The sequence below is a fragment of the Entelurus aequoreus genome, linkage group LG19 (genome assembly GCF_033978785.1).
Source record: "Entelurus aequoreus isolate RoL-2023_Sb linkage group LG19, RoL_Eaeq_v1.1, whole genome shotgun sequence".
In the NCBI taxonomy this organism is placed as follows: Eukaryota; Metazoa; Chordata; class Actinopteri; order Syngnathiformes; family Syngnathidae; genus Entelurus; species Entelurus aequoreus.
In genome coordinates this window covers 27,800,380-27,826,367 of record NC_084749.1, presented here as the reverse complement: position 1 = coordinate 27,826,367, position 25,988 = coordinate 27,800,380, and the positions used below count along the sequence as shown (strand labels likewise).

Here is a 25,988-nt window from a genome sequence, read left to right as displayed (position 1 = left end):
TTTAGCTCAGGGGTGTCAAACTAATATTAGATCGGGGGCCACATGGAGAAACATCTACTCCCATCAAATCCAGATTGTTTTCTTTGTTTAAAAATAGAACAAGCACATTCTGAAAATGTACAAATCATAATGTTGGTTTTTTTACACTTACATGTTGCGGTAATAGTATTCCATCTTCATTTGTCGTCATTTACTCTTTCTGAAAAAATGATGTTATAATGTTCATCAGTCAACTCATTGGTGTTAATTTTCAATCTTTGAAAATAAAAAAATAATATCAACATCCAATGTTATTTATGTAGTTTGTTCCTTTTCCTTGACTGGTGCACTAACATGTGGTTTATGTTTTTTTTTACATATGCAGCATCATCTACAAAAATACAAAGAATTGCTATTGCGACATCTAGTGGACACATTTAGAACAGCAGTTTCTTTCATTTAAAAATGTCAGGTTCATTTTTAGAATTAGCAAACTCATCCCGCGGGCCGGATAAAACCTGTTTGCGGGCCTGATCCGGCCCTCGGGCCGTACGTTTGACACCCCTGGTTTAGCTGATTGGAGGGCTAGCTTCTGCAGCTTGTGGGTCCATGACGATGACGTCTGTTTTGTTTGACCAGCCGTTTTACTGCCGTGTTACCGGCACCATTTGGAAACAGTTAAGGTATGTAAAAGAAACATTTACAAAATATTTCTGTGCAAATAACTAATTTCACAACATACTGTATATATCAGCGGCTTATAGTCTGGTGCGGCTAATATATGGAAACTTTTTTTTTTTTTCAAAGATTTTGTGGGTGCGGCTTATATACCGGTGCGCATATAGGTCAGAAAATATGTTATGTATTGTAGGGTTCATTTCGGAAGGTTGTCCACCAAAACAACATAAGTGAATCTCCCTTTGATTATGATATATCCATGTCCAAAGTGGTTCCTATTTGACTGTAGTTGAAATGTATATGTTGGATCAGGGATGGTTGTGGTCAAACTCCTTATATTTCACGGGTGCCTTTTTTCTGCTGCATTTCTATCTCCAAAGTGAGCGTTCTAAAGCTGTCTACCACGCTTCACCAATAAATGCATCCTTCCCTCCCCCTTCGAACTTGACGATGCTGTCTCCTGGCCCCATGATTTTTGTTAATGCAGCTCTTATGCAACTAAAAATAGACTAGCATAGCCTGAGGAAGATAATATGTGGCGATATAAAGCGGAATAACTGCAATATTGTTACATCTGATCGTAGCTCAACTGTATAACAAGACATGAAAAACTAAATCAACTCTGGTATTTTACGGCTATTTATATTTGTTCTACCTATTACCAAGCCAAATCCTGGTGGGTCTGAACTTTGCAGAAAACTGGATCATGGTACAGATATTCATTTCTTACTGTGCCAGATGGTCCGTCGAGGCGCGACCAAAGCTGAAAGAATGTGATAGAAAAATAGATTTTATGACCATGATGAATCCTGTCAGTTTAACTTCTGGGAGAAAAACTGACTCTCTGCCGGGGCTCTCAATCCAAAGACGCATATTTTTCCAAATTCTTCCTTCTAAAAATAACTGGCGAGGTCGGGGTTTTAACCGCCGAGCACATTTTGAGGTTGAAGTTTTGTACGTGTAGACTGCAGGCTACTGGATTTCATCCTGTCAGATTTTTTTCATAGGAGTTTAAGTCACCTAAAAAAATAAACACACCTAATAATGATCTAAAAAGCGACAACACAAAAATCTCTAAGGTGTGTCAGAAGTTCCAGGACTGTTCTTGATGATCAATGCAAGGGGCATCGCCCACTGCGAGTTCCTGCCACACGGCTGGGTGATCAACCCGCACGTTTACAAAGAGATCCTGCAGCGTTTGCTTTGTTTTAGTGTGCGAAAAGAGGCCAGATTTGTGGCAAAACAACTTGTGAACGTAAAGTGACACTTTGGGATACGAGTTTATTGTTTCTGTGACGCTGCTCATACTTCGAAAGACAGCGTCGACCATTAAAATGAAATAAAATCAATTATTTCGGTGCATACCTCCCCCACCCCCCAACAACCACGCAACAATTTTAACATGTAACATGCTTTTTAAAAAGATAAAAATCTAACTTTAAGATAAGAAATACCGTATCAAAAACGATAAAATAGAATGGAATGCAAAGAACTACTGTCATCATCCATCAGCAGCTTCTCTATATTTTCACGGGTAAATGTCCGCACTGCAGAAACTGAAATCTAAGTAAGATTACATATCTCAAATAAGGGTGATATTTGCTTATTTTCTGTCTGATAAGATAATTCTTCTCACTAAGCAGATGTTATGTTAGTGTTTTACTTGTTTTAAGAGTTTTGGTCCAAAATTATCTCAGTAAGATATTGGAGCTCGTAGCTGAGATTTTATGACATATATTGAGTAAAACATGCTTGAAACTAGAATATCAACTGACATTAACACTCACAAGTATTAAACTACTTTTTTTAAAGTAATAATTTCTTACTTCAAGTATGAAAAAAAAAATGGTGATGTCGTTATGTCAAGATAATGGCACTAGCAATTACTTAATTTAAGAATATTTTTCAACATATTGAGCAAAAAGGTCTCTTTTTTTTCTACCAAGAAAAGTGCACTTGTTATTAGTGAGAATATACTTATTTTAAGGTATTTTTGGGTTCATTGAGGTTAGCTAATTTTACTTGTTTTGGAAAGTCTTGACAAGCCAAATTTTCTTGTTCTATTGGCAGATCATTTTGCTTAGTTCAAATAAAATACCTCTAATATTTGTTTTTGTTTTTTTTCTTGTTTTTGAACACTGACTTTTTTGCAGTGCGCCGTTTACATATTTTTTTAATGTCTTTGGCTACTTTAGTATGCTGCTGCCTTGAAATGATAAGCTCAAACTGCTTTGCCAAGTCACACTCGGCCGTGTTATTTGATCAGTTTCTTTGATTCAATGAATATCATCCACTTCTTCTCAGCACTGTGTCACACTCACTTTCTTCCTTCCCGTGTTCGGAAAACAAAGTTATGTCAATCTCTAGCAGTAAACCAATGCTTGCGAATAAGTTAAAAAAAAGTTAAGTTAAAGTACCAACGATTGTCACACACACACTAGGTGTGGTGAAATTTTTCTCTGCATTTGACCCATCACCCTTGTTCACCCCCTGGGAGGTGAGGGAGCAGTGAGCAGCAGCGGTGGCCGTGCCCGGGAATCATTTTTGGTGATTTATCCCCCAATTCCAACCCTTGATGCTGAGTGCCAAGCAGGGAGGTAATGGGTCCCATTTTTATAGTCTTTGGTATGACTCGGCCGGGGTTTGAACTCACGACCTACCGATCTCAGGGCCGACACTCTAACCACTAGGCCACTGAGTAGGTAAGACCAGATGTTTTGGAATGTGGTATCCCACGGTACCAGTGTACATCTTTTCCGACATCAGGCCAATGACTTTTCTCACACCAATATATACAGTATAAATAAAAGTAGGTAATCACATCTCTAAGAATTTAGACTACCGTATTTTACGCACTATAAGATGCTACTTTTTTCCCCACGCTTTGGACCCTGCAGTTTATACAACAATGTGGCTAATCTATGGATTTTTCTTCACTACGGCTAAATCATGGAATGGATTAAGCCGGGGACTAAAGATGTTAAAATAAAGTAAAAAGGAAAACACATGTCAAATATATTTCTTTTCCACAAGTCAAGTCAAATCAGTGTCGAACGCCTGTGGGTTCTAACCAATGGCTTAAATGTGAGGCAGGACTTCCACGACAAGGATGGGAAGTGACATGTGTTGTGGAGGTGAAAGGTCGTTTAAATGTTGCCGTAAAAAAGAGCAAGACACAGAGATTTTTTGGGAACTCGTATGGCTGCAGTGGTTGTGACCCCCAAAAAAGAACTCCGACTTAGTAGTGATTGCCAGAGCCCCAAAAAAAGTCTGCGGGCTATAGAGCGTTTTCTATTCGGGCTCCAGTACTCTGGAATGCCCTCCCAGTAACAGTTAAAGATGCTACCTCAGTAGAAGCATTTAAGTCCCATCTTAAAACGCATTTGTATAATCTAGCCTTTAAATAGACCCCCCTTTCAGACCAGTTGATCTGCCGTCTCTTTTCTGCTCTGCACAGATTAGGTGACCACAGATGATGCGCTAGCTGTTCAAAGTCGGGACCCAGGGTGGACCACTCATCTGTGCATCAGTTGGGGACGTCTCTGCACTGTTGACTTGTCTCCCCTCAAGATGATCTCCTGCTGGCCCCACTATGGACTGGACTCTCACACTATTAACTAGATCCACTCGAGATGATCTCCTGCTGGCCCCACTATGGACTGGACTCTCACACTATTAACTAGATCCACTCGAGATGATCTCCTGCTGGCCCCACTATGGACTGGACTCTCACACTATTAACTAGATCCACTCGAGATGATCTCCTGCTGGCCCCACTATGGACTGGACTCTCACACTATTAACTAGATCCACTCGAGATGATCTCCTGCTGGCCCCACTATGGACTGGACTCTCACACTATTAACTAGATCCACTCGAGATGATCTCCTGCTGGCCCCACTATGGACTGGACTCTCACACTATTAACTAGATCCACTCGACGTCCATTGCACCGGTCGCCCAGGGGGGTCCCCACATCTGCGGTCCCCTCCAAGGTTTCTCATTGTAGCCCACTGGATTGAGTTTTTCCTTGCCCTTGCAGCCTTTTGAGACACTCATGATTTAGGGCTATATAAATATACTTTGATAAACTTTGAAGATGCAGGAAACAGGAGTTTGATGCGCAGGTAAGATGATTTCAATATAAACTCAACATAGGAGGAAGCAGTCACACATGTAACGGAGGTTCTTAACATCCTCGAGCGCTGAGGAGCAGGCGAGGCAGGCATGAATAGCAGCCTGCTGATTAACACCAGGTGTGGCGCTGACAGGAAATAAACATCAGACAAGGAAACAAACAGAAATGAAGTGACAGATCGTCACGAGATTGAGCCCGTTGTACGAGAACGATGCATTTTGTGAAATAAAGAAAGACAATCTGAGAATCTGTCTGAGCCGCCCTTCCTTGGAATGTTACAATATTGACGGATGGCACAGCACGGAGACCGTCCGCTGTGTTGATGTTACGTATCGTCTGGGTAATTATTTGGCGGGCAGCTGTGACCCACGAGTTGTTTTAAAGATAAACTGTCTACTGATTGCTAGTCTCGTGCAAGATGGCGCCGCTGTAGTGGCTGCTGGTGGCAGGAGCTCTGTGCTCTTGTGTCATCATTTTGTGTTCCAGGTGTTCCCTCTTGTTGTCATGTGTTTTGTTTTTGTTTTTTGTTTTTTTGCCTTTTGGTTCGGGACCCTTTGGGGCTGTACGACAAGGGGTGGCACTTTTGTGACTTCTGCTGTGCTTTTTTGTGGGCTTCTGGGTCTGCCTCCCGGGAGCCTTTTGGCCGTGGGGACCAGCTGCTGGGTCTCTGCCACACCAGAGTCCTTTTGGAGAGACTGGAGGAGAGGAGATGCGAATGAGGAGACAGGGCTGCGGAGCTAGCGCTGGGCGCCGGGACGGACGGCTTCACGGTGTCTTGGCTGAATGAGCAGGTATCGGACGCCTCGGTCTCCTTGGACGCATCCTCGCTCCTCCATGCGGACTGGACACTGGCCCAGAGTTGGTGGGCGGCCGAGGGTGGAGTCGGCTCTCTTGGTTGCTTTGTTGGGTCTGCTCCTGTCTCTGGCCAAGCTCCCTCCACCCCAGCAGACGATGGCGTGGAACACCGCAGAGGCCACCACAGTGTGTGGGTGTTGAAATCATGTTTTTGTCTAGTTGCTTGTCTATGCATGGTTCAATTGTGTGTGCGGCATTTACAAACCCCGTTTCCATATGAGTTGGGAAATTGTGTTAGATGTAAATATAAACGGAATACAATGATTTGCAAATCATTTTCAACCCATATTCAGTTGAATGTGCTACAAAGACAACAGATTTGATGTTCAAACTGATAAACTTTTTTTTTTTTTGCAAATAATCATTAACTTTAGAATTTGATGCCAGCAACACGTGATAAAGAAGTTGGGAAAGGTGGCAATAAATACTGATAAAGTTGAGGAATGCTCATCAAACACTTATTTGGAACATCCCACAGGTGAACAGGCAAATTGGGAACAGGTGGGTGCCATGATTGGGTATAAAAGTAGATTCCATGAAATGCTCAGTCATTCACAAACAAGGATGGGGCGAGGGTCACCACTTTGTCAAAAAATGCGTGAGCAAATTGTTGAACAGTTTAAGAAAAACCTTTCTCAACCAGCTATTGCAAGGAATTTAGGGATTTCACCATCAACGGTCCGTAATATCATCAAAGGGTTCAGAGAATCTGGAGAAGTCACTGCACGTAAGCAGCCAAACCCGTGACCTTCGATCCCTCAGGCGGTACTGCATCAACAAGCGACATCAGTGTGTAAAGGATATCACCACATGGGCTCAGGAACACTTCAGAAACCCACTGTCAGTAACTACAGTTGGTCGCTACATCTGTAAGTGCAAGTTAAAACTCTCCTATTCAAGGCGAAAACCGTTTATCAACAACACCCAGAAACGCAGTCGGCTTCGCTGGGCCTGGGATCATCTAAGATGGACTGATACAAAGTGGAAAAGTGTTCTGTGGTCTGACGAGTCCACATTTCAAATGGTTTTTGGAAACTGTGGACGTTGTGTCCTCTGAACCAAAGAGGAAAAGAACCATCTGGATTGTTATAGGCCCAAAGTTGAAAAGCCAGCATCTGTGATGGTATGGGGGTGTATTAGTGCCCAAGACATGGGTAACTTACACATCTGTGAAGGCGCCATTAATGCTGAAAGGTACCTACAGGTTTTGGAGCAACATATGTTGCCATCCAAGCAACGTTACCATGGACGCCCCTGCTTATTTCAGCAAGACAATGCCAAGCCACGTGTTACATCAACGTGGCTTCATAGTAAAAGAGTGCGGGTACTAGACTGGCCTGCCTGTAGTCCAGACCTGTCTCCCATTGAAAATGTGTGGCACATTATGAAGCCTAAAATACCACAACGGAGACCCCCGGACTGTTGAACAACTTAAGCTGTACATCAAGCAAGAATGGGAAAGAATTCCACCGGAGAAGCTTAAAAAATGTCTCTCCTCAGTTCCCAAACGTTTACTGAGTGTTGTTAAAAGGAAATGCCGTGGTGAACATGCCCTTTCCCAACTACTTTGGCACGTGTTGCAGCCATGAAATTCTAAGTTTATTATTATTTGCAAAAAAAAAATTAAGTTTATGAGTTTGAACATCAAATATCTTGTCTTTGTAGCGCATTCAATTGATTATTGTCACGGCCCAGACGCACACTAGTGCGCAATCATCTGGGAGCCGCGCTGAGCGCTCCACTCACTCATGCTGCTGCAGGCAGCTGCGTTCCATCTTCAATCAACACACCCGGCACTGATGAGAGGGACGGCTACTTAAACAACCGCCACTAGAGATCAGAGGTGGGACCAAGTCATTGCTTTGCAAGTCACAAGTAAGTCTCAAGTCTTTGCCCTCAAGTCTCGAGTCAAGTCCCGAGTCAAGACAGGCAAGTCCCGAGTCAAGTCCAAAGTCAAGACTGGAAAGTCTCAAGTCGAGTCCCAAGTCCTGCATTTTGAGTTTCGAGTCCTTTCAAGTCCTTTTAACCACAGACTAATATTTTTACACAGATTGTGTATGCTTTTAAAACGCTGTATTTATTTATTAAAACAAGTGCATTTGAAATGGCAAGAAAAAAAATAGTGCTGACATTGCAATTCATAATAGCACTATTAACAGTAATTTTAATAGTTTAAACAATTTTAAACATTTAACTCATTCCTTTACAGAATAAACACATTTGCAAAAACAAACATTAACATACTATTGGTTGTATTTTATGAAAATAATATTACCACAGAGTTGAGAAGGAGCAAAGATATTCAATATTTGTATGTGAAAATCACAAATAAATCTTCTGGGGGAGGATGACACCCCTACAGGGGTTTGGTTTACAAACTTTCAGCCCCACCTAAAACAAAATTCACCACCCGCCACTGATTATGATGCATTCTCATTTTAGGCAAAATATAAGACAATACTTTCTTAACAGTATAATTGTAACCAGGAATAAGTCTTCAAGTAACAATATTCAAATACTAACATTGTTGGGTAAAACAGCATTTGGTTTTATTCTGAATGTAGTGAAACAAATTGGTGGTTTTAGCTGATATAAAGACTTTCAGGTGTTTATATATGTTTAAGTATTTGGCAGACGCTTTTATCCAAAGCGACATACATAAAAAATAGATATAAAACAATCACTGTAAACATTATCATTTAAGGGAAGAATGTAATACAAAATATCAATACAAAGTGTCACGACAGAATAAACTCTCTGCTGCTGCAGCAACAGAGATACAGTCTATAGGTCCCTAAGATATATAGATATCTAATGTATTCATACATTGTTTATGTAGGATATACGCATGTATATATAACCTAATCATATTGTTTCTTCAATTTAAAAATAGCTTACCGTTTTTTCCCCCTTCTCTGGGATTATATTCCCAGTTTTGATCTCGGACGTCTGGTCACTTATAGCGTATAAGAATATTATATTACTGTTAAGCAAACTATGAATAATAAAACTTGCCAAAACATGTGTCCGTTATCATAGCTACACGTATGACAAAAAACCGCGTGAAAATCAGTGGTATTCAGTGAGGTAAAATGAATTAAATGCGCTGACAGTTCATTGCTCCTGACAAATTAATTGCACTGAGTGGAGCGGATCACCACTCCAAGATGGCGGCCCCGCGTCTCGTCTGCGCCAGTAGGCAGTAGCGCTCGATGCTGCGTACCCTTAAAACATGTCTATGGTTATAACGTTAGCAGTGAGTTTACAGCCTCACTGATTTAACTACACAGCAAATAAAAGTCATGTTACTTAGCCAATAAACGTTATCTTACATTCAAAACTTACCCTTCTTTGGGCAACTTCAAATGTCGAACGAAGTTGGAAGTTGTTGCGTCTCCGTCTGTAATATTCAAACTGCGTGATTTGCATACGCAATTCGTTTTTTGTTGACCAAGTCGTAGTTTTTGTACCCGAACGAAACCAACTTTGGCATAATTGTTTCTCTCTGCCGCATTGTTTGACAACTCTTGTTCGGTGGTTGTCCTGCAATTTGATTGGATGAATGCTGTGTGATGAAAACAACGTATAACTAATTTGATTGGCTGTTGTACTGACAGAACACCAGCTGACAGGCAGCACACACGCTGATGGACAGACACGTACAAAATGAAAGATACGGAGCGCTCCCAAATAACTTTTTAAGCTTTGGGTTTTGGGGAAAGTAGCAAGTCATGTCAAGTCAAAAGGCTCAAGTCCAAGTGAAGTCACAAGTCATTGATGTTAAAGTCTAAGTCGAGTTGCAAGTCTCTTTACATTTTGTCAAGTCGAGTCTAAAGTCATCAAATTCATGACTCGAGTCTGACTCGAGTCCAAGTCATGTGACTCGAGTCCACACCTCTGCTAGAGATCCTTTGCCAGAACGTAGCACTCTGTACATCGTACCGTAAGCTCGTCTCCAGCTTCCTAGTTGCCTTTTTGATCCTGATCTCTGTGTTTTGTTCCCTGCGCTAATTGTCGTGTCCTCCCTCACCCCGCAGCTCCCTGTGTGCGTCCCCGAGTCACGCTGTGTGTCGTGCGCTCCTGGAGCATCCCTGTCTTCCTCGTGCTTCCTGGTTCTCGACTCCTCGCTTGCCCCCGGACTACGACGACTCTCTCCTGCCTCCCGACCACGCTTCCGCCCCTGGACAAACCCTGCCTGCCTTGCCCTTGTCTGACAGCACCGCTCCTCTCAACACGCACCTCCAACACTTACGGTAAAACTCTCCAGTTAAATTCTACACAGTCTGACACCCATTTCCTGTTTGGTTACATACACATCTGATATATACATATATTGATATATATAATATGTAATATAATATCATAATATATTATACAATATAATATATTATGTAAATTATATATATATATAATAATATATATATATTTATATAGAATTTTCCTTGTGAATAAATACGCCCCAGGCTAAACGCTCTCCCAGCCTCAGTGCCGTCTCCTTCTACCCGGTACCATCACAATTATGGGTTGAAAAGGATTTGCAAATCATTGTATTCCGTTTATATTTACATCTGACACAATTTCCCAACTCATATGGAAACGGGGTTTGTATATTACTGGTTGATATTTTTATTTTTATTTTTTTTTGTTTTAATTTTTGTAACTGTGTAGAAGTGGCACTGCTGGTGTGGCAGCTGGTTGCATCAGCTCTGCTCTTTTACGTCCTTTGATGTTTCCCTGTTACACACATGTTTGTTTGCTATGACCATAAGTTTTTTTTTTTTCTTGGCCTCAGTCTGAACCACCTCACCTTTTTTGTAAGGGGTGCCGGAAGTTGGCAGACCCGTCAGCAATCCTGTTCTGTTTGTCTACTCTTGAATGGGATTGTGTTGAAAATCTTAATTTCCCCCGGGGGATTAATAAAGTACTTCTGATTCTGAACACCCGGTCCATGTATCTACGTCTATTCTCGTCCCCGGTTACGCAAGTAACTTAACAAGCGTATGACTCTTTATACTGACAACCCTGGTTCTTGTGTTGTTTTAAAGACAAACATTGTCAACTGATTCCTAGTTCGACGCGACGACCGGTTTAATTTTATACACTAGATTAACCTAAGAATTCACAGCTGAAACTTATCGATTGAGGGCTGTGACCGACATAGCCGAACCGGCCACTTCTCAAACCAGATATCCGGTCGCATCGGTTTATCGTTAACATCTGTAATACCGGTATATCCGGGGCTTATAGTTCAGTGGGCCTAATATATGGAAAAACATATACAGTACAGGCCAAAAGTTTGGACACACCTTCTCATTCAATGTTTTTTTTTTTAATTGGCATTGTAGATTGTCACTGAAGGCATCAAAACTATGAATGAACACATGTAGAGTTATGTACTTAACAAAACGAGGTGAAATGACTGAAAACATGTTTTATATTCTAGTTTCTTCAAAATAGCCACCCTTTGCTCTGATTACTGCTTTGCACACTCTTGGCATTCTCTCGATGAGCTTCAAGAGGTAGTCAACAAGGGTTTTCACTTCACAGGTGTCATAGTTTTGATGCCTTCAGTGACAATCTACAATGTAGTCATGAAAATAAAGAAAACGCATTGAAATGAGGTGTTTCCAAACTTTTGGCCTGTACTGTATATATTTTTAAATTTAGGCTTATATTCCGATGCGCTCTATAATCCAGAATGTACAGTATTTGTCCATTCATGGATGGTGTTAAGAATACATACAGTACTTAATGCAGAGGCCGGATCAGGCCCGCGAACAAGTTTTATTTGGGCCGCGGGATGAGTTTGCAAAGTATAAAAATGAACCAAAATGTTTTAATGAAAGAAACTGCTCTTCTAAATGTGTCCACTAGATGTCGCAACAGCAATTTTTTGTATCTTTGTAGATGCAACATATGTAAAAAAAAAAAAAAAAACACGTTAGTGCACAGGTCGAGGAAAATGTGCAAACTACATAAATAACATCCTGTAATTTGACTTTGATATTTTTTTATCTTGATGGATTGAAAATGAACATTATCACATAATTTAATCAGAAAGTATAAATAACAACAAATAAAGATAGAATACTAATAACCGCAACATGTAAGTGTAAAAAAACCCCAACATTTTCAGATTGTGCTTGTTCTATTTTTAAACAAAGAAAACAATCTGAAGTTGTCTTTATTTTTAAGTTATCGTGCCGTGATTTTACCAGTCCGGCCCACCTGTGAGAAGATTTTTCTCCATGTGGCCCCCGATCTAAAATGAATTTGACACCCCTGACTTAACCTCTAAAGGCCTTAGTGGCCACATGCGTGGACAGCATCTTTTAGCTCTTATTTCAAAAATTGTGTACACTACTGAATTGGGGTCTTATGCAGACATATGGACACTTATACTGCTATCTGGTGGTGTCAGAAGAGGATAACATACAATGGAATTTGGGAAAAAAAGTGAACAAATAAAAATGTGCATGTCACTACACATGAAGTACACGTTTGTGTACTTATGGACTAAGTACATCATATTAAAACAATAGTTTTAGTTTTTATTCTAATTAGGGTCCAATAAGCCCAAATATCAAAGAGAAATTAAAAAAAGCATGTAAAATCTTGGGCCTTAAGAGGTGGTTTGGTCCAGGATTTATTTGTTCACGTCTTAGCCAAGCAAATGGCTTGTGTTGAGTAGCATGTTGCCTTGGCAACATCAATATTTCTACAACTCTCATTCTCCTTAAGAATACTTACCTTACTACACCAATCATGTCCTAGCCTCTAAGATTTGTTTCAGTCATGGTGATATTTTGTGTAATTCACTATGTGGGTAGTTTGTTTATTGTTGCTTCGCCACATTTATTTTCTTATCTGCATCAGGACTCAAACCCCAACCGCCTGGTTTCAAAGCCCAAGTCCTGAGCTACCGTGACACTAAATTAACAAGCAAACTGTTACCTTTGCACTTTCCGGAAACTCCTCTGGTGTGCAATGCAGAAGCACATGTCCTTTATTGGATAGATTCATGTAGATGCAGTTGGCAGCAAGGTCATCAGGCACCGTCAGCTTGTCGTAACGATGATCACTCATTTGTTGCATGATCTGCACGCACAAATAAACACACACAGGAAATAGAGGTTCAAAAAACAAAAAAACACTTTTTGAGTGAGAAGCAAGGCCGCAATCCTAAGTCAGCACCGCGTGGCTCTGCCAAACCGCTCTCGGGGGCCTGGGGCGTTAATGGAGAACACAGGAGCAGACATTCTTCTTCAGCAGATGTCACATTATTTATGTAATCGAATGGAGGCGAAGGTGGGACTGGACGAGCACGGAGAGAGTTTGAGACGGACGACTCCCATGTTGCCAAGAGGAAGTGGGGGCGGGAGGTGGTCGGTGGGTGAGGATGTTATGACCAGAAAAGAGGCAGGTGTCTCTTCATGTTTACGAGTGGAACATGTGCGGACGGATACTACTGAGACAAAAAGGGAAGGGGAGTCGAAAGCATATTCAAAATGTCAACAGTCGTAAAAAGAATCTTAAAAACAATTTTTCAAAGCCTGATATAGACCTGACAATATGATCCTTTTTCCCCTCTAAAAATGTTGTCTACTGCCTTACTGGGCTGAGAATAGTTGATTCTGTTCTCATGATTAAGTTATGTGTGATGGATGTTTTGGTGGTTGGATACAAAAGTGTGTGTTGGAAGGGGCTGTGTTTGCTACGCCATTGGGCAAAAGATACATCATTAAACAGTCTTTTTCAGCTCTTGTGAGAAACTGGCTTCTTTTTTGTTTACAAGTAACCCGCTGATTTGCCCAGGGACAAAGCTAGGGTCCACAGGTTTAGAGTCGAGAGTGCTAACCAACAGAGCTATCAACTCAATGACCAGCGCAACTCTTTAGGGCAGGGGTGTCAAACTCATTTTAGCTCAGGGGCCCGCATGGAAGACAATCTATTCCCAAGTGGGCTGTAATGGTCAATTCATGGCATGATAACTTAAAAATAAAGACAACTCCAAGTTCTTTCTTTGTTTTACTTTGGCCAAAAATGGAACAAGCACATTCTGAAAAAGTACCAATCACAAATAATCCTCTGGACAAAACACTACAAGTTTGTTGAAAATTCTGAGGAAATTGGTGCAGCTTCAAAAACACAATGAGCTTAGGCTTGGTCTCAGTGTATCTACAAAGCCAGGATTAAACTTTAAATCAGTCTTTCTGGGATTGAACAAAAAACACAACATGTAAACTCTTTGAGGTATCAAATACCTCCTTTGTCATGTCCACGTATCAATCCAGAGCTAACTCATTAACTAACCGTAAGAAACGGAGGTAAAAACTATTCAAAAGGGTTAAGTTCACTTTTCTCGTGTTTGACAGAGACATTTTGGGGGAGTAAGGGTGCCAAATAACGATGTGTTCGAAGCAGAAGACGTAAAACGGCAGGTTTTACGTTTGACGTAGGTCGAGGAGGAGGAGGAGCCACAGTCACCCTTTACTGTGTACCTCCAGTTTGCTTGCCTAACAGAATTGCTATTGTGACATCCAGTGGACACATTTAGAACAGGAGTTTCTTTCGTCCCCCCCCCAAAAAAAGCAGCTAATCTTTATACTTTGCAAACTCATCACACGGGCCGGATAAAACCTATTTGCGGCCCTGATCCGGCCCGCACGTTTGACACCCCTGCTTTAAGGCATTGGTGATTGAGTTTTACCAACCTACTCTCACGCGGCTGTAACGGTGGCGATCAGCGCAGTCAGAGGTGAATGTGATTTAAGTGCAGCAGAGCTAGGCAATGAGCTAAAAGCCTTGAGGTGTCAGCTCATAGTCCAGCACCCTCAAACCGCTGCGCCAGCTGGAATCTGTTACATACACACTTATTACAACATTTAAGGTGGAGTACCTTGTTATTGTTCTATTTTGGGAATTCATGTAAATGCATGTGTCTGTCGCCCAATAAAACACAAACATCTACACTGCAAAAAGTCAGTGTTCAAAAACAAGAATAAAAAATACAAAAATTAGGGGTATTTTATTTGAACTAAGCAAACTTATCTGCCAATAGAACAAGAAAATTTGGCTTGTCAAGATTTTCCAAAACAAGTAAAATTATGAACCCAAAAATACCTTAAAATAAGTATATTTTCACTAATAACAACTGTACTACTATATGAGCACGTATTTTCTAGTTTCATTGAAAATAAAACAGCAAAGTCCATAATATGAGACACAATTGTGTCAAAGTCATGATTTTTTTTTCATGCTTGAATTAAGAAATGATTACTTTAAAAAAGTAGTTTATACTTGTGAGTGTTGATGACACAGCTTTGCAACAGTTGATATTCTAGTTTCAAGCATGTTTTACTCAATATAGGTTATAAAATCTTAGCAACAAGTTGTAATATCTTACTGAGATAATTTAGGACTAAAACCCTTAAAACAAGTAAAACACTCTATCATAAAATCTGCTTAGTGAGAAGAATTATATTATCAGACAGAAAATAAGCAAATATCACCCTTATTTGAGATATTTAATCTTACTTAGATTTCAGTTTTTGCAGTGTATGTACTGTACTTTTCAAAATACCATATGCATTCTTGGAAAAATATTTTTTTTCCACACAGTAAGAAAGGATAGCTACTGAATTTGATGCTTTTATAGGGTATCGATTCGCGCAAAACCAAGCAATGGCATGCAGTATTTCGGTACTTTGTTGCATGTCCGGTTGCAGACTCGGCACCGGCTCAGGCACTTGGCCGTGTAACAAGTAGTCAAGCTTTCAGAGCAGACTCAGCTGGACTGTCTTTAGGCAATGTTAACTTTTTTCCTGTCCAAAAAAGCAAAATAAATGTGCTGAAAAGTACAGATAGGCTCCACTTTTCAAAATGTACTACCTGGATGCTAATTTCCATTGGATTTTCCATAGACATGTAGTTAGCATTACCTATTTTACATGTCAGCTCCTTACATATCAAACATCTGGCGTGTTACAAGTACAATACTTAGGGTATTAACACTTTGTAGAGCTCAACTTAAGAAATGATTGGCACATTCAACGTAATGCTCTCGCCAACTTAATGGCGAGAGCAACACACTACTCCAGTCTGTACTCTTCTGCCATATAATGTATAGAAAAAATAATAGAGTCAATTTATTTTGAGTCTAATTGAAAAATGATTTAACATTAGACAAGTAGTGACTGAGAGTGCAGGAAAGGAAACTTTGGTAATGTCTTCTGAGGTGCTAGACACACACCAGTGTGTGTGTGCATGTGCGTGAACAGAGGGATTCAATGGTCACTTGGAGGGGTGTGATGTGCCTGCAGCAGAGCTAAATGAAAACAATCTTTATGTGCGTAACCACTGAACTCGCCTGTATACAGTGGGGGATTAGGAGATGGCAGATGGCAGACGTAATCATGACTCCACCAACAATTACAGTTTTTATTGTTTAACTTTTCACCATAGCAAAGACGACTTTTCCTGGGGTCCACCAGTTGTTACAGAGTCATTTTTATGTTTTGCTGTAAAAGTGGAGATTGACTAATTTACTACCATACCATACCAACTTTATTTATAAAGCCCTTTAAAAACAACCACGGTTGAAGAACAAAGGGCTGTACACCACAAAGAAATAGAGGCAAAGGACAGACTAAAAAAAAAAACATTTAAAACAGAAGTAACATACACATTGAAAAAGCAAATACAAATTACCCTAAAAACAATTTGTTAGATAAAAAGCAGTTAAAAAGTTAGAAACAGTTTAAAAGGTTAAAAAAAGTTAACAACAGTTTAAAGTCTCATGCTGGGTTAAAAGCCAGTGAATAAAAATGGGTTTTAAGAAGGGTCTTAAAAGAAGCCAAAGAAGGGGCCTGTCTCACATGGACCAACTATTGAGAAAATAATGGTTGCGTGTTGACCTAACATTTTCAGTGGATAGTGCTTTTATACTACTATACAAGCACTATACATTTTATCCAAGTTGCAGATATATTGTGTTGTGCATGTAGAAAATGGTGGCTGAAATGTGAGGGGAATGTTTTCTTTTGCAAGATACCTGATGCAAGTAAGACATACACGTTATGTTTTGTCAAAGATCATTCCGAACCAATGGAGCAATAGAACAGGACAATATTTCCAATGAAGCTATCTAGAATAAATGTTTTTCTACAGTCATTATGGCTGATATTTTTGAGAAATAAGTCATTATGACTAGGAATGAGTACCTTTCACATTGGAACAGTGCCCGGGAATTGGTATCAGTACTCAATGGCAGCAATTTTATATATGTTAATTTGTTAAATAGATTAAATGTGATTATTTCAATGAACAATTAATAATGAGCTGATATTTACAACTGTGCTGTCTTGTTTTCTTACACTTCCGAGTCTCATTTGCAAGTATGAATTAATTTTAATTTGTCCTAGTTTTGTTGCTATAGTCAGGAAGTATTTGTTTTGCGTTGAATGTGCCAGTCTTGTCTTTTGTTGAGCCCTAAAAAAGTGTGTTTACTCTACAACTATTGTACTTATTATACACCAGCAGTTAGATTATATGTGCATATTTAGTTGTAGTTTTGTTTGCCAAATTTGGAGGGGTTAAAATCGCCATGTAAAATCCCCAATGCTAATCAGTAGCATTGGGGTTCTTTACCTTTTAGACCTTGCGGCCCAACTTTTCCAATACAAACGGGCTGAATGGTGCACTCAAATATTAACACTGAATTAGTAATCTTACTTTTGATTTTAAATGAGTTCAATAATTATATCTAACCTGTGTTAATTAGAAATATTATTTATTCAAACCTTAAACCTTAGGCTTAGGTTAGGCTGATTGGGAAAAAAAGGTACAAACTAAATATACTGCATAAGAAGGGACTTATAACAACTGACAGAACATACATTAACATACAAGTATGTTGCACTAAAACCAAATTAATAATGAATGTTTCTTTACTAAACTGTCAATAAAATTAGAGTACAATTGAAAATATAGCTTCACCACTTAAGTCATAATTGTTGAGCTTAATAAACTACTCAATAACTTTAGTTCCAGACTTCTTCTGTTTGTTTGATATTGTCATTACTGCCACAAGTGGTGGAAAAGTGTATTACAATTGAGTAACCACAGCTGAGAAACATATATTTTTTGGCAGACCTCTAGGGGGCGCTCGCTTCCCAACAATGGGCACCAGCTCTATGGTTAAGAAACACTGCAATGCAAATCAGCATCATGCTATCTTAAAAAGTGGAGCTCTAAGCTACGTTCAATACATCTTGAAAGTTGGAGCTGGGAAAGACATCAAAGCTGAATTATGAGCCACCAGTTATAATGAAGTCGGATATTAAAATGACCACATCCCAAAAAAAGCCCTTCTTGCACTTGCCTGTCTGAATATAAATAACTTTGTGACAAATATGCTGTCCTTCTCCAACTTTCAAACAGGTTAGATGAAGAGGTAACACAAAGACGCAAATGTTAGCGATGTAGTACGCACATACCACACGAAAAAAGAGATTGTACAGTACTGTAACATTCCCATATATACATCCAACAATCCAACTTATTTGGCTAATTTGGTGCTACAAAAAATATGGTCAGAAGCGCTAATAACGGATATTACAGCAGCCATCTTTGAAAGCCAACTCTGGGGTGGTAAGGACTCTAACTTTCCAGGGGCCGTTTGAGTTCTGACTCGGAAATTCCGACTTCCCAGTACAATAAAACGCAGCATTACTTTCGAGCGCTTTTTATCGAGAACTCTTACTTTATTGGCATGGAAAATTGCACCATTACCTAGAGGCATTCTGCTATGAATACGCCTGTTTGGCCGCCAAGTGTTCAAGCGGGTGCTGAGTCTGCAACTGGGCGTGACGTCTCGGGCAAACCTAGATATAGAAAAATTGGTGGAGATTTTACATAAATCAGTACTCTGTAGTACCGATGTAATTTGTCCGTTACCTATAAAAGTACTGAATTCAATATCCATCCGTAATTTCGACTGAACGTTATGAATACACACAAACAAAAATGTGTCATAACCTCTGTGACAGTTTTGGACTTGTGTTGTTTTTGCCTGTGTGTTTGGTGTTGAATTCCTGTCCAGTGCTTTTATTTTGTAGTTTTCACTTCCCCTGTCTGCCACTGAGCGCTGGCTCCCACACCTGTCCCTGATTGGCAACCGTGACTCACCTGTTTCTGTTTGCCAATCAGGCTCTTTTTTATGCCAGCCTGTTTATCTAACAGGGATGGATCATTTTTCTGTGAAGACTGTTAATTGTGTAGTGGTTTTCTGCAACCTCTGCTAGTATGCTTTGTATCTCGTGTTGCTTTACATTTACTGTGCACTTCCTAGCTGCACTAGTTTATTAAATGTAATTTTTACCTGCATTCCGCCTGCTCTTCCTGGCATCTTGGGGTCACGTTGCAAGCAACAATCCCCGTTTCTGACAACATGTATCTGTGTAAGATTCTAAGTTATTCTCTGAATTATTTGAGTAATATTTGTTAGAAGCCTGTCTTGTTAAAGGCCTACTGAAATGAATTTTTTTTATTTAAACGGGGATAGCAGATCCATTCTATGTGTCATACTTGATCATTTCGCGATATTGCCATATTTTTGCTGAAAGGATTTAGTAGAGAACATCGACGATAAAGTTGAAACTTTTGGTCGCTGATAAAAAAAACCTTGCCTGTACCGGAAGTAGCGTGACGTCACCAGAGGAAGGACTCCTCAAAATTTCCCATTGTTTTCAATGCAGCTACAGCGATTCGGACCGAGAAAGCGACGATTACCCCATTCATTTGAGCGTGGATGAAAGATTCGTGGATGAGGATCGTTTGAGTGAAGGACTAGAATGCAGTGCAAGACATATCTTTTTTCGCTCTGACCGTAACTTAGGTACAAGCTGGCTCATTGTATTCCACACTCTCTCCTTTTTCTATTTTGGATCACAGATTTGTATTTTAAACCACCTCGGATACTATATCCTCTTGAAAATGAGAGTCGAGAACGCGAAATGGACATTCACAGTGTATTTTATCTCCACGACAATACATCGGCGAAGCTCTTTAGCTACTGAGCTAACGTGATAGCATCGGGCTCAAATGCAGATAGAAACAAAATAAATAAATCCCTGACTGTAAGGATAGACAGAAGATCAACAATACTATTAAACCATGTACATGTAACTACACGATTAATAATTCCCAGCCTGGCAAAGCTTAACAATGCTGTTGCTAACGACGCCATTGAAGCTAACTTAGCAACGGGACCTCACAAAGCTATGATAAAAACATTAGCGCTCCACCTACGCCAGCCCTCATCTGCTCATCAACACCTGTGCTCATCTGCGTTCCAGCGATCGACGGAAGGACGAAGGACTTCACCCTATCATCCGTGCGGTTGGCGGCTAGCGTCGGCTAGCGCGTCGGCTATCCAAGTAAGTCCTCCTGGTTGTGTTGCTACAGCCAGCCGCTAATACACCAATCACACCTACAACTTTCTTCTTTGTAGTCTTCATTGTTCATTAAACAAATTGCAAAAGATTAATCAACACAGATGTCCAGAATACTGTGAAATTTGGAAATGAAACCAGAGCTTTTTTGTATTGTATTCAATGGGGTACCAATACTTCCGTATCAACCGTTGGCGTCACGCGCATACGTCATCATATCTAGACGTTTTCAACCGGAAGTGTGGCGGGAAATTTAAAATTGCACTTTATAAGTTAACCCGGCCGTATTGGCATGTGTTGCAATGTTAAGATTTCATCATTGATATATAAACTATCAGACTGTGTGGTCGGTAGTAGTGGGTTTCAGTAAGCCTTTAAATGATCGAAGAAACCCAAACAGAGGCAATTTTAGTAACAGGAACACACACAAACACTTGTACAAACACACACTGCTATACTTCTGATGGTGCAGGTGTTTATGAAACACTATATTAAAGTGTAACTTTACTAGATTCTTAACAGTCCTCATGTTTCAACTTAACGTGCGGCCCTCATATTCCCTCAAGAACCGTGACCTGTAGAGACAAGAAACCTCTGTGGGTAGAAACAGCAGACTTGTGCAATGTCGCCCTATTGCTGTGCAGGTGCTATAAAAAACTCGGAGTAGCTTAAAATCACTTGATTTTTTTTCTTTTCTAAACAACGTTGCAGTAGCAGTCTGAAGAACTCTGGCCTCTCCATGGACAGTTTGACAGTGGACCGAGCATAACGTTGATGCATAGGTTGGCAGAGGTCCATGCAATTCACAGAGTGGCAGTGGAAAATTAGTCAGGGAAAACAAACATCTCCACTGCCATCGAAAAAATATTATTCATAATGCTCATCTGACAAGCTTTTACAAGAGAAATCTGAACTTGACTGATAAAAACTCTATGACTCCAGTTTGTGTAAAACAAATCATTGAGACTTTTTTTTTTTTTTTAAACCTGGTGAGACCGAAACTGGATCTTGTGGATGAACAATACATGGTTACTATTGCACCTTAATGCAAGTTTAGTCATGGAATTACTGATGTCAAGCTTTCATTGATACACCCTGATAAGCCTGAGGGTCTATGATACAAAAAAATGTTTCACGTGTAAGGAAGGAGACGATTTAGCATGTCCTAAAACAGTCTGACTTTTACCTGAAGGAATGCAAAAAAACATATAAATGACTTTTACAACGTTTTGGCAAACCATAAAAACTTCTGAAAATCATATGACAACAACTTACTTTAAAGGCCTACTGAAATGAAATGTTCTTATTTAAACGGGGATAGCAGGTCCATTCTATGTGTCATTCTTGATCATTTCTCGATATTTCCATATTTTTGCTGAAAGGATTTAGTAGAGAACATCGACGATAAAGTTCGCAACTTTTGGTCGCTGATAAAAAAGCCTTGCCTGTACCGGAAGTAGCGTGACGTCACAGGTTGTGGAGCGCCTCACATCTGCACATTGTTTACACCAGCAGCGAGAGCGATTCGGACCGAGAAAGCGATGATTACCCCATTAATTTGAGCGAGGATGAAAGATTTGTGGATGAGGAAAGTGAGAGTGAAGGATTAGAGGGCAGTGGAAGCGATTCAGATAGGGAAGATGCTGTGAGAGGCGGGTGGGACCTGATATTCAGCTGGGAATGACTAAAACAGTAAATAAACACAAGACATATATATACTCTATTAGCCACAACACAACCAGGCTTATATTTAATATGCCACAAATTAATCCGCATAACAAACACCTCCCCCCTCCCGTCCATATAACCCACCAATACAACTCAAACACCCGCAAAACACACTCAATCCCACAGCCCAAAGTACCGTTCACCTCCGTAAAGTTCATACAGCACATATATTTCCCCAAAGTTACGTACGTGACATGCACATAGCGGCACGCACGTACGGGCAAGCGATCAAATGTTTGGAAGCCAGAGCTGCGTACTCACAGTAGCGCGTCTGCTATCCAACTCAAAGTCCTCCTGGTTGTGTTGCTGCAGCCGGCCGCAAATACACCGATCCCACCTACAGCTTTCTTCTTTGCTGTCTTCATTGTTCATTAAACAAATTGCAAAAGATTCACCAACACAGATGTCCAGAATACTGTGGAATTTTGCGATGAAAACAGAAGACTTAATAGCTGGCCACAATGGTGTCCCAATATGTCCGCACAATCCATGACGTCACGCGCAAATGTCATCATACCGAGACGTTTTTAGCAGAATATTTCGCGAGAAATTTAAAATTGCACTTTACTAATCTAACCCGGCCGTATTGGCATGTGTTGCAATGTTAAGATTTCATCATTGATGTATAAACTATCCGACTGCGTGGTCGGTAGTAGTGGGTTTCAGTAGGCCTTTAATTACTCAATCTGGTACTTTCATAAATTTCTTCTGATTCCTCGTTTTGAGTAGTTGAATCCTCAATTGTCAAATGTTGGTCTGACTGATGTTAATATACCAAATATACCACAGGCTGTAAATAAACCCAGCACCTGCACTTTTGAGTTCACATCCCTACCAGTCTCTGAGGTAATCAGTGCACTAAAGAGCTTGGATGCAACTAAAGCAGCAGGACCTGACCAAACTAAACCCCTTTTCTTAAAATTGGCTGCTGGTTTTGTTGCTGAGCCTCTCCCACATATGTTTAACCTAAGTCTGACAAAAGTATTCCAAACATCTGGAAATCCGCCTTTGTTCTTCCCCTGCTATAAGGGGGTTAACCCACAAATATAAATAATTACAGACCAATTTCTAAATAATGCATTTTTGTGAGGAACTCGCATGGCTGAGGTAGTTGTGACCCCAAGATGAAGGAAACAGGAGAACGACATGCAGGCAAGAGTCTTTTAATATACTCAAAACAGGAGGAGAAGTCATTCATCTAGCAAAAGGTCTCTAACATAGTCAATCCTCGAGCCCTGACGAACGGGTGAGGCAGGCATAAATAGCAGCCTGATTGGCAACTGCAACCAGGTGTGCCAGGCTACCAATCAGGGACAGGTGAGGGAAACGAGCGCTCAGGGAGACATGCAGAAAGGGAAACAAAAATAAGAGGAAAAAAACACTAAGGAACAACCAGAAGTGAAGTGACAGATCGTCACACATTTTAGCCAAATTGTTTGAGCGGATCATCAGTAACCAGCTAAATGATTTTTTTAGTATCAAACAATATTTAATCTCCGTTTCAATCTGGTGTTAGAAAACAGCATAGTACTATTATAGCTGCACTTAGGGTCCTAAATGATTTAATCGAGGCTCGAGACGGCAATAAACAATGTGTCGCTCTTTTTATTGATTTGTTGAAAGCATTTGACACAGTAGACCACAAGCTAATTCAAGCCCTTCATCACATTGGATTGTCTAAAAATGCAGCTGCTTGGTTTATTGACTATCTTTCCAGCAGAACACAATGTGTACAGGTGGCTGGGACGACCTCTTCATTACTGGACATTACCAAATAAGCTCTACAAGGCTCAGTGCTCGGTCCCATTTTATTTTCTATCTGTATAAATAATCTTTGTAACAATTTGTCAAATGAAATATACCATTTGTATGCAGACGACACCATTATTCATTGCTGTTCAACCTCCATCCCTCAGGCTTTTGAGTTTTTACAAGCTGCTTTTTATGTCATCCAGGCTCGCTTATTTGATCTTAAAGATTGGTTTTAAAATACAGATAAAAGCAAACTCAGGGTTTTTCTTTCATTCAAGGGTTCTACATTCCAAATATTGTAATATCCAAAGGAAACCCTATAGTACTTGGGTTTTACTCTTGACCAGGAGCTTTCATTTAAAGGCCTACTGAAACCCACTACTACCGACCACGCAGTCTGATAGTTTATATATCAATGATGAAATCTTAACATTATAACACATGCCAATACGGCCGGGTTAACTTATAAAGTGACATTTAAAATTTGCCGCTAAACTTCCGGTTCGAAACGCCTCTGCGGATGACGTATGCGCGTGACGTAGCCCGGCGAACACGGGTATGCCTTCCACATTGAAGCCGATACGAAAAAGCTCTGTTTTCATTTCATAATTCCACAGTATTCTGGACATCTGTGTTCGTGAATCTGTTTCAATCATGTTCATTGCATTATGGAGAAGGAAGCCAAGCAAGCAAAGAAGAAAGTTGTCGGTGCGAAATGGACGTATTTTTCGAACGTAGTCAGCCACAACAGTACACAGCCGGCGCTTCTTTGTTTACATTCCCGAAAGATGCAGTCAAGATGGAAGAACTTGGATAACAGAGACTCTAACCAGGAGGACTTTTGATTTGGATACACAGACGCCTGTAGAGAACTGGGACAACACAGACTCTTACCAGGATTACTTTGATTTGGATGACAAAGACGCAGACGTGCTACTGTGAGTATGCAGCTTTGGCTTTTTTTTGCGTATGTACGTAACTTTTTTAAAATATATAAGCTTTATGAACCTTGGGTTAGGTGAACGGTCTTTTGGGCTGAGTGATTGTGTGTGTTGATCATGTGTTTGAATTGTATTGGCGTGTTCTATGGAGCTAGGAGCTAGCAGAGGAGCTAGGAGCTAGCATAACACGTACCGTACCTTACGTGCGCGTCACGTACGTAACTTTTTAAAAATATATAAGCTTTATGAACCTTGGGTTAGGTGAACGGTCTTTTGGGCTGAGTGATTGTGTGTGTTGATCAGGTGTTTGAATTGTATTGGCGTGTTCTATGGAGCTAGGAGCTAGCAGAGGAGCTAGGAGCTAGCATAACAAACACGCAGGTGTTATTATGCAGGATTAATTTGTGGCATATTAAATATAAGCCTGGTTGTGTTGTGGCTAATAGAGTATATATATGTCTTGTGTTTATTTACTGTTGTAGTCATTCCCAGCTGAATATCAGGTACCGTGAGTATGCAGCCTTGGCTGCTAAACATTCGATAACTTGACCGTATGTGCGCGTCACGTACGTAACTTTTTAAAAATATATAAGCTTTATGAACCTTGGGTTAGGTAAACTGTCTTTTGGGCTGAGTGATTGTGTGTGTTGATCAGGTGTTTGAATTGTATTGGCGTGTTCTATGGAGCTAGGAGCTAGCAGAGGAGCTAGGAGCTAGCATAACAAACACGCAGGTGTTTTTATGCAGGATTAATTTGTGGCATATTAAATATAAGCCTGGTTGTGTTGTGGCTAATAGAGTATATATATGTCTTGTGTTTATTTACTGTTGTAGTCATTCCCAGCTGAATATCAGGTCACCCTCGGCTCTCACAGCATCTTCCCTATCTGAATAGCTTCAACTCCCCACTAGTCCTTCACTTGCACTTTACTCATCCACAAATCTTTCATCCTCGCTCAAATTAATGGGGAAATTGTCGCTTTCTCGGTCCGAATCTCTCTCACTTCATGCGGCCATCATTGTAAACAATAGGGAACTTTGCGTATATGTTCAACTGACTACGTCACGCTACTTCCGGTAGGTGCAAGCCTTTTTTTTATCAGATACCAAAAGTTGCAATCTTTATCGTCGTTGTTCTATACTAAATCCTTTCAGCAAAAATATGGCAATATCGCGAAATGATCAAGTATGACACATAGAATAGATCTGCTATCCCCGTTTAAATAAAAAAAATTCATTTCAGTAGGCCTTTAAAGCCCATATTTAACAACTTGGTTTCTAACCTTAGGGTAAAGCTTGGGCTTAGAAATAAAACCTTCTTTCTCTCTTCAGGTTAGAAACATTTGAATACAGCCACTCTCTTGTCCGGAATTGGTTATGGAGATGTACTTTATTTTGGTGCTTCATTTAAAGGCCTACTGAAACCCACTACTACCGACCACGCAGTCTGATAGTTTATATATC

The 25,988-nt window shown here is 40.2% G+C and overlaps 2 protein-coding genes across 3 annotated transcripts in view; one reads left to right on the top strand and one right to left on the bottom strand.

Annotated features, from left to right (window-relative positions):
• mpl (MPL proto-oncogene, thrombopoietin receptor) overlaps positions 1–4,397 on the top strand; it is a 49,241-nt gene extending 44,844 nt beyond the window's left edge. The window contains exon 13 of the mRNA XM_062028208.1: positions 4,115–4,397. Coding sequence (XP_061884192.1) covers positions 4,115–4,119 — 5 coding nt within the window. The 3' untranslated portion in view covers positions 4,120–4,397. The remainder of the gene's footprint in view (positions 1–4,114) is intronic.
• ddah1 (dimethylarginine dimethylaminohydrolase 1) overlaps positions 1–25,988 on the bottom strand; it is a 216,670-nt gene that overhangs the window by 13,789 nt on the left and 176,893 nt on the right. For both annotated transcript variants that reach the window (XM_062028210.1, XM_062028209.1), the window contains one exon: positions 12,605–12,748. In XM_062028210.1, the coding sequence (XP_061884194.1) occupies positions 12,605–12,748 (144 nt within the window). The remainder of the gene's footprint in view (positions 1–12,604; positions 12,749–25,988) is intronic.